The sequence below is a fragment of the Notothenia coriiceps genome, unplaced genomic scaffold (genome assembly GCF_000735185.1).
Source record: "Notothenia coriiceps isolate Sejong01 unplaced genomic scaffold, NC01 NC01_scaffold00036303, whole genome shotgun sequence".
Classification (NCBI taxonomy): Eukaryota; Metazoa; Chordata; class Actinopteri; order Perciformes; family Nototheniidae; genus Notothenia; species Notothenia coriiceps.
The window spans coordinates 70,231-80,089 of NW_011369004.1; the positions used below are offsets into that span (position 1 = coordinate 70,231).

General features: G+C 40.0%; 1 protein-coding gene across 1 annotated transcript in view; it reads right to left on the reverse strand.

Annotated features, from left to right (window-relative positions):
• Window positions 1-240: 240 nt before the first annotated feature.
• Window positions 241-9,859, reverse strand: part of LOC104963491 (coiled-coil domain-containing protein 57) — a 22,133-nt gene continuing 12,514 nt past the window's right edge. Inside the window, exons 5-12 of the mRNA XM_010792086.1 lie at window positions 5,178-5,286; window positions 3,270-3,371; window positions 2,784-2,941; window positions 2,633-2,707; window positions 1,714-1,914; window positions 1,463-1,621; window positions 1,177-1,339; window positions 241-511 (exon numbers count right to left, since the gene is read on the reverse strand). Of these exons, the coding sequence (XP_010790388.1) occupies window positions 386-511; window positions 1,177-1,339; window positions 1,463-1,621; window positions 1,714-1,914; window positions 2,633-2,707; window positions 2,784-2,941; window positions 3,270-3,371; window positions 5,178-5,286 (1,093 nt within the window). The 3' untranslated portion in view covers window positions 241-385. The remainder of the gene's footprint in view (window positions 512-1,176; window positions 1,340-1,462; window positions 1,622-1,713; window positions 1,915-2,632; window positions 2,708-2,783; window positions 2,942-3,269; window positions 3,372-5,177; window positions 5,287-9,859) is intronic.

Sequence of the window (9,859 nt, forward strand, 5' to 3'; positions counted from 1 at the left end):
CAGGCTGATTAGCTCATGACAAGTAAACATATGCATTGGTAATCAGCAATCCCATCTTTATCTCTATGAAGCAGGTCATGCTTTGTGGCCGCTGCCTCTAGCCGCTTCTCTGTAAATTGGTCGACCATGATATTTTCTTTTTTTGTATTTTTCTTATTTAGCCAAGACAACATACCCAGGAGCACTTCCTGCTGTTGTGAGGATGCCATAACTTTCAAAACATGCATACTTCTTCTTCTACCAAATGGATTGGGGTCTTGATCAGGTGATGTGCCCGTGTTAAACGCCAGATTAAGGATTCATGATCAGTAGACTGATGTGTTCATCTGGCCAGCCCTGGGGGGTTTTTGCTTTGGATAATGTGTGAGTAATGTTCTATTATTCATCATGAAAGTGTTAAGGGGGAGGATATTCTCACCTGCAGTGCCTGGTCTCTCTCTGTTTTTACACAACCTAGTAAGACACTCAAGTCCTGCAGATCTTGTTCTTTCTCATGTAGATCTGCTTTAGCCTGATAGAGAACAACATCAAACCTTAGTACAAATATAATTACAGACTACATTATCAAACCAGCATAACAACAAAGCTGGTTCCATTTCTTCATCAAGAGGCTGTCACAGAGCGGCAAGGTTCCTTCATGTTAGTCAAACATCCTTCATCTGGGAAGCACAGTGTGTGTCAGCAGTGAGGTGTGACTGCCCTCCTTTTGCATTATTCATTTGAGGAGGATTTAGTCACTAATGGAAGTCATGTGATAGCCAAATTATTTCTAGACTAACAATCAGCAAGAGCCAGTTTTATGAGCAAAATGCCAAAGAGTGGATTGTGCTATACATGTTTTTTACCAGTATTTAATGGACACACCACTATACTGGTGTTTGAAAGAAGAGACAGTTTATTTTATCTGCTTAAGTCTATAAGGATTTGCTAAAGCATACAATAAGGTTGCTAGCTAGCCACCTAGCTAATAGTGGCAATAGTCACTTCCTGTAAGGGCACAGCCGCCGTTTGCCACACTATCATATTCACAAACTGCGCAAGTGTGTGACATGCAGTGTATTAAGGGAAATATCTGAGTTGAGACACAGCATTAGTAAAGATAGCAGGTAAACTCTACTATATGTATGCACCAGTAAATCCACATGGAAAGGGGTGTGTTATGTATAGGAAGCTTACCTGGTCTCTAGCCTGGGTCAGCTCTTGTATTAGCTGTTCATTAGCAAGGTAGTGATGGGCCTTCATATCCTCACAGCGTTTCTGCCACTCCAGCTCAACCAGGACTTTCATCTGTTCTAGCGCCTTCTCTCTCTGCAAACCAGCACCCAGCTGCTGCTTGTACCTGATTACACGGACAGACAAGGTTAAAAAGGACTACATTCCTTCATTCCTACCTGTCTAGTCCTTTCAACACTTTCTTATTCATTTATAACTATCTACCTCCATTTTACTGCAGTCTTCTCACCTTTCAATATCCTCCCTGCTCCTTTCCAGCTCAGTCCTACATTTGGTTGCTCTCTCCTGCAGGGAAATTATCTCTGTATCCTTGACAACCATCTCACTAGAGAATTGACCAATGTGCCTGTCCCAGCCAGTCCTGGTTCCATCAACCTCTGTGTGAAGCCTTGAAACACAGAGATATACAGGATCTCTGGTCAACTGGTTACATCAACGCAGCTAATAGTCAATATGATCATTTTCCTCCGTCTGTCTCACCTCTGGATGGTCTCATCTTTCAGATCCATGGCACCCTGTTGGTCCTTCAGTTTGCAGCGTACCCGTGCAGCCAGAACCTCCACATTCTCATGTAGTTTAACAACGCGTTTCTCCATCTCCTGCAGCTTCTCTGTGTGGGCCTGATACTGAGCCTCCAGCTGCAGAGCGCACTCCTTCAGAGCCCAGATCACATCCTCACATCTTGCCAAACACAACAACAGAGGTTGATATTGGAAAAAATGTGGACGATTTAGAGTAACAATAAGGTCATTTATTCACAAGTGAACACCAATGTAGCTGAATGAGTGAACAGCCACCCTGCGGGTCACATGTGCTGCGGTCTTTTCAAATTCACACAATTCCTTGAGGAGAAGTCATTACAAGGAGCTAGACATAGCCATACAATCTATTTTATTTTGGTGGCTAATGGCTACAGGTATTTCCCTGAAGAATAACTTAACACTTTAATACGTTGTAAATGTAACTGTTCATAGGCTTCTTACAGAGGTGTGTTTTCTTTTTTCTCTTTCCATCTGCCTTTCTCTGTCTCCACAGGTCCCATCCTTGTTTAAAACTAGGGAGCTTCCGCATTGCATACTTTTGTGTTCTAACTTCAGTGCAGTTAGAGTGGAAGAAACTGTCTCAGGATTTAAAAACACAGCTTTCATTTTTAAATATTTGTTCGGATAAGAAAATAATACATTTGATTCCCACTATGCAATAAGTTTATCCAAATAAACAAATATTTAGAAATGTAACCTTATGTGACCTTATTCCTTTTTTATTTGACATCCTTCCAGCTATTAAGGGGAATGGAATGTGTAAACCAAAATAAGGTGAATAGGATCTGCGTAAACGGCTAGCTCTGACTGCTACACTGAGAGGAGTCTGTGTTATTCATTATAATCCATTTACTTACTTCTTAATGTGGTTACTCTCTTCTTTCCTCAATTTGGTCTCCATCCTTTTCAGCTTGTCCTCAAGCTCCTTTATCCTGAGACAGAAGATAGTTGGAAATCTTAAACACGTAAACACACGTAAACACACACAAAAGCAGGACGGGAGCAAACCTGCAATCCTTAGCAGCAGTGAGGTCTCTGATCTCATGGTCTCTGTGTAGCAGCTGGCTTCGGAGCTGCTCACAGAACACCTGGGAGGCTTGCAGAGCCTCTTTGGACTCAGCGTGAGCCTGGCACTGAACTTCTGTCTCTTTGGACAGCAGCTTCACCTGGACAAGGACACACACACAGACACGCACGCAACAACAAATACAGAGGACCATTAGTGTGAAGGCCACGGGAAGATTAGAGATCAGGAAATCCTACATCTAATCTCCTCGCATAATTGTGTGGGATTATTTAGATTTAGAGTACTACTTTACAATAGACCTATAGTATGAATATTAGTTATGAATATTGAACTTAAGAACTTTGCATACAGTATATGTTCCGTGCATTTGTCTAGATTTTCTGTCCATCTTATACAAAAACCATGATAGAAAACATAAATGGACTCATAAGTTAATTAAAACACATATATTCTTACTTTCCCCTCACCTTGAGATCACAAGACAGCACCACAGCGCGCATCTCATCCATTTTCAATTTGAACTCATGTTCCCGCTGTCTGAGCTCAGCTTCAGAAGCTGCTGTCGTCTCCTGTGAACAGAGTACAGACATTACAGATGTTTTGTTTATGTGTAATATTACATTTGTGATGACAGATAGACTAAGAATACAGAACACATTTTTTTCAGAGGAAATTGGGTTTTGTGACAGTTTTAGGTTGTAAGGAATTAGAGATTTTAAAAAAAAATACACTACTGTTTGTTTGTTTGTTTGTTTTTAAGGCATGAGTGGGGATGCAATATAACTTATTGAAAACCATTTTTCATTAACTCTGTTGTTTGTAATGTATTTATCTTTTTTCATATATCCTTTTTTTGGGACTAATGCATTTTTTGGTGTCATGTTGAAATCTTCAATGTAATGTAATTATAACCTTACTAATCCTGTAAAATAAAATGACAAAAAAAAAGTAAGAATACACAATAAAAAAAGAAATGAAAAAACCATATTTATGGAAGCCCATTTCCGCCACTTAAAAAAAAAAAATCCCCATGAAAAGTCATAATGAGATAAAAAAAAGTCGAAATTATGAGATAAGAAGTACACATGATTTCTGGAAAACCTGTCAATGCATCCACTGATTGCAATTCCAAATGGCTTAAGCTTGTCGTAACCATCAATGTGCCATACATAGTTTGGACCACAGCTGTGGTAGATGCGCCTTCGCAGTCTGTTTCTTGACCTCAGATCAACACCTTCACCATCCAATAACTGTAGCAGTATTCACACTGTTTCTTTGTCAGCCACAATTCCATGTAACCAACATGTTTGGTGCATCCATCTGTAACCATGACACTGACCGGATGTTTCCAGTTGCTGTTCAATGAAGGTTGCCACCTCAGCCACATTGGTTTTATTCTTTCGACGCCAGAGCTGCTTCTTGCTTAAAATCCTTTCAAGGGTGCGTTTGTTTAGTACAACTCCATGTGAATCAGCAAGCAAATTAAGTATTTCATCTGTTGTAAATCCACGTTTAAAGTAGTCCTCAATGTACTCACAATCCATTTCCGTGTCAAGATAAATAGGAGAACTCGAGCCAAAGAGCTGCTAGTTTGTAGTAATGACTTTTTACATCATTATTTCGACTTTCCTATCTCATAATGACTTTTTATCTCATTATTTCGACTTTCCTATCTCATTATTTCGACTTTTTGCCATAATTATGACTTTTTATCTCATTATTTTGAATTATTTTTTTAAGTGGCGAAAATGGGCAACCATACATATTTATATAAACACAAGAAATTATACTAAAATGTCCAATAAATGAAAAATAAATATTTTTATAAAACCAAATTGCACTACAACATATATTTTTTGCACAAAGCCTGCCAGCCCAGTGGTAACAGGCACCAGTCAGGGTCCGATATTGAGAGCTCTTTTGTGTGGGTCCATCCAAAAGGTCTCAATGTCTGGCTGCTCCCCCAGTTATTTTAAGTCCATTGCGAGGTTTTGAAACAAAAGACGAAGAGTATATTATTGATAAGAATTGCTTTGTGGCATAGCTTGGTAAGGCCCTAATGTGGTATCCATTGTGTCATATTGATATATTTTCTATTTATGGAGGAAGCTAGCTGAAGTCATAGACATTATCATTATGACCTTGAGAATAAGGAAATGTGTGTGTGTCTTTATGTAAGTGAGAGAGAGAGAGAGAGAGAGAGAAAAAAGAGAGAGAGAGAGAGAGAGAGAGATATCAATAATATGTAAACATTTGAAATGTATGTTAATGTTGTTAACTATTTTGTATTTTGATGCTTTGGCAACATTGTTTCGTTGTTTAACTTTCATGCCAATAAAGCCCCTTTGAATTGAATTGAGAGAGAGAGTGCTCACCTGTCTCTGTAAGGTCAGCTCTCCTGCCAAGTCTTGGATCCTGCACTGTGAATCCCATTTCATCCTTTCATATTCCTCTGTTTGCTTTTGGATTTTAGTAGCCATAGAACTGCAAAGCAGACACAAAAAACACACAAAGAGTGACCATGCCATTGATTAAGTAAGAAAAAAAGTTAGACATTGAGATACACAGTAGTAAATCCATTCAAGAAGATACAGGTAGCAAGTGGTGGTGAAGAAGTACAGGAAAAAGAACAAATATGCGCAAACGCATGCATTTTAAGGAGAGGTGTAAGAGCTAAGGGGCCGACATACTTCTGTGACTAGGGGCAGTTGGAGGGGTCAGTTATTTTGGTCTGTGGTACTCAAACCAAAGACCATCCAGTTCTCAAGCCAAGTCCCTATGGACTGAGCTCCTGATCCGATGTGATGAGTTTAAAACAAATGACAAGTTAATTTTAGAGGCAAGCAAACTAGTATTGGATTATAATGAAAGAAAATCGAAAATCAATGGTGGGAACATTTTAATAGGCCTTCTCTCTATAGAGTAGCAAAAAAGCACCAAAGAATCATCTGCATTCATTCTTTTGGATATTTTTTGAAACTTTGAAGAACAACCTTGCAGCAGTTTGGTGTGTAGCAATTTTTGTATCATGACTCAGCCGTTTCGAGAAACCCTCACTTTGTTGTTACCATCATTATCCACTCTAGCCCAAACACAGCAGTGTTTCCCACAATATCATGATTGTTTGTTATGTGGATGTTACGCTCTCCGAGAGCTGACAGGAGTGAACCCACAATACTGAACACTATAGAGAGGAGACAGAGTTTATGAAGCAAAAGGTTTATTGTCTAAAACCGTTTTATACTGACAACAGAGGAATTGGATAATCCACAAAATCCAGGACCAGGGAGTGTCTCCAGAGGAGGAGCGGAGGTCCGAAGCCGGGGATCCAGAGCTGACGAGAGCAAGCAGGCTGGGGCAGGTGTGTGTGGAAGCACGGAGGAACACAGGAGTAGAGTTGGTGGCTGGACGTGGCAGGCAGAGGAGTAGGCAGATGGATACTAAACAAAGAGTGGAACAGGATTTAAGGATAAACAGGAACACAGAGGGTTTGGTTTTGCTAATAGCTGAATATTCCAGGAGGTATTACCAACGTGGTTTAGACGACGAACTGGTGAATACTGGATGATGGAACCGGGTATAAATGCAGGTGTAGGTGAGCAGTAGTAATCAGGGTGACGAGCAGCAGCTGAGGAGGTGAGTTGGCGGGAATCCAGAAGTAGGTCAGCCACGCCCAGCCAGGGAGACAGACAACAACAAACACAGAAGGAACAAAGAGGGAGGCAAAACTGTGGATCCTCACAGTGGATTTGTAGTATTTGTGTTACTGTATGTTCCAGTGGCGAACTGTCAGGGCCTTTAAGGCATTCAGAGAATACCCTGGAACACTCAGATAAAACAAACAAAAAATCAATTTAATTATAGAAAGAAAATGTAATAAAATGAATAAATGAGAATTGTATCTGTGTTCTTGATTGTGTCACGTTGATTTGTTTATCCTTCTCGGACCATGCACTACGCATTTCAGTGGTTTTGTGTTAGAAAAGAAAGCAACCAAACAGATCTTGTTCTGGGTCTCTGGGTAGTCCTTCAACCAAGGTATTATACTTGATAGAATGCCCTGGCCGTTGCATTGAATGAGAGCGTACATTTGGGTACGTGAGTGTGTGTCTACAGAAGGTCCAGTTGTGATAGACACGGTTCGCCACTGGTATGTTCAATAAAGGTGAATTCTTGCTAAATCTTGAGACATTGCCACTGTATGTACTGGCAGAGCCGATTTTTGGCATAGGGGCGCCAGATCTGGGGCTGGTAGCTCTGGGAGGGGAAACATTTTTTTTGACCGTTGGCGCTTATCCTAATTTTTGGCCTTGATGTAACAACATTCATAATTAAGTAAATGTAACACCCTTTTCACCCCGGTTACACTTTTCATTTGCCCTGAACGATGGGCACTGTAAGTGATGAAAGTGGGGGATGTTGGTTTATCAGGCGCCCGCAGCTCACAGCCAAAGTGCGAGCGTGGGGGCGAGAGAGCGAGCGAGGGAGAGAGAAAGAGGGCGCACCGGTACCGGCGCTGTTGTTATTAGAATCTGGTGCTAGCTGCGCTAACGGATATAAGAAGTAGATGTTTCTACAACCAGGGTGGAGGAATGCTCTCCTGTCAGACTGAGAGGCTCAGTGAGGTAAAGGACTCTGAGTGTTTAGATAATTTTAGTCTAAGTTATCTCAGTGGGTCTCAAACAAATATGTGTTTACAAATTATGTAAACACATTTGCTTTGTGATGAAGCTGCTGATAGAGTCTACCTGATATCAGAAATAATAGTCAATAGATGGATTCACCAAGGCAATTATTAGGATAAATAAAAACAGGTTTGAAATCTATTCCAAAGTATACTATAGGACAGTGAACCAAAAATATATTTTAAAGTTGGAGAGATACAAAAATATGCATAAATAAATAAATAAATGTTAACTGGTAAAATAAGATATGAATGAACAACAAAAATAAAATAAGTTACATTTATTTGTTATTGGCTATGGTAGGTTATTGGTTATGTTCACATACTTATTGATTATTAAAATATAAACCGATCTTTTTCAGATGGGTGTTTTAGAGTTGTAGCCCCTAGATCAGGTCTCTAGTAATTCTGCTCAAAGTGCAACAGATTGAAGCATTTTACTTTCAAATGTTCAAAAAAATCTTCCCGGTGGTGCAGACCCCCGGACCCCCCTGGAGGATGTAACCTCCACCCCCTAATTAAAACAAGTTCATACTGAATACATTTGAAGCCATTTGGACGTCTCTTACCTATGTCAATAACTTTCTGTTTTTGTAGTGTATTTGTCTTTTGTAGAGATTTTTCATTTATTCTTTATATATAAAATCTCGCCTAGGACAGCAAATTGGCTAGAACCGGCCCTGGTACTAGGCCTCAAGAGCCTTTCTTGTGCTGGCAGACACATAGAAATCCTATCCCCATCCTAGGGGAAACACTGCAGACATTAAAAAACATCATACAGAAAAGTTACATATCTCACCAACTAAAACAAACAGATTGAAATGGTCAAGCAAGTACTACAAATACATTTGCTTTGTGATGAAGCTCCTGATAGAGTCTACCTGATATCAGACACAATAGTCAATGGATGGATTCACCAAGGCAAGAATGGAGTAATGGTTAACATCGCGACTTGGAGATTGGTGATAAGGGTTTATTTGTACTTTATATAGTACGGAAGTTGGTTTAAAGTAGGGTTCTTAAGATATCAGATTTACAATACACGATTATCATGGCCAAAGTTATGCAAGATATTACAACGCCATTCAGTTTTGATCTCACTCTCTATACAGAACCACAGACCAACACCTGGCAAAGTGCTCAATGGCTGTCCCTGCAGTTGGTGTCTCCAGGAGCAAATTTTTGCATGTTCAGACATACTCACAAACTGCAAAAAATACCAGGGTCACAGCTGGTAATATTGTGGGTCTATAAGAATTATGTATAATACAGAGTGAATCCGAGAAGACCCTGACCTTGATCAGCGATTAGCTGGCTGGCTGTCCTGAGACAACTTTGTAGGAATTGAATTTATAGCATTGCCTGGGCTAATTTAGAATTTACAAACAGCCGGTGCCAGGCTTGGAATTTCGTCATTTTAGGGGCAAGGCCATTTGGCCTTTGGTGTCACCATTTTTTTTAGGGCACAAAGGCCACATGCCAGGGCACAAAGGCCATTGAGGGAAACATTTGGATTTGGAGCTCACAAATAAATAACTTATAAGAAAAACACACGAATGACATGGAAAACAAATAACTTTTTTAATATCAATAATGTCCTTAGTATTACCATATATAAATAAAATACTCTACTTTGAATAATTAGTGTTTTTTATAAGTAGTTTGAGGTGTTTTTTGTACTATGTGTCTCTGTCGTCGGTGTTGTCGTTGACATAAGTGGTACTGTGTGTGTTTTAACTGACCCTTCGAATTTCGATTGATTAGACAAATAAATTATGTTGAATATACAAAAGAGCAGTGCTCAATAGGACTGTCCTATTTCCCCCCCATCGAGGATACTTCCGATTGTCGCATTGAACGACTGCCACAAAAACACTTTTTATCACCGACTCTTAGAGTGGTTCGGACTAAACCTGATGGTCGTCTCTTGCGGAGTGCGCTTAAAGAACTCCGAGGTCAAACTTTTAACAGTCTGAGAGTCATGCTGTGTTGTTGTGTCTGTGTGTGTTGTGTTTGTTGTGTGTTCCGTGTGTGTGTGTGTGTGTTTGTGTGGTGTGTGTGGTCGAGCGTGTGTGTGTGTCCCGTCGTGTGTGTGTGTGTGTGTGTAGGGTGTGTGTCGTGTGTGGTGTGTGTGTGTGTGTGTGTGTGTGGGGTGTGTTGTCTCTGTCTGAAACCGTAAAGTTTTCATACAAACCAATTATGTCAAGCTACACAACCCGAAGTGACACGGTGACGACTTAGCTAAATTACACCGTCTAACCTGGGAACTTCCGACAAAGGAAGAGAGGACTTTAGCTTATGATAAAACAATGCTATAATTCTCTTACAAATCAATAAAACCTAAACACTTTACGCTCTTCATCATTCTATCTT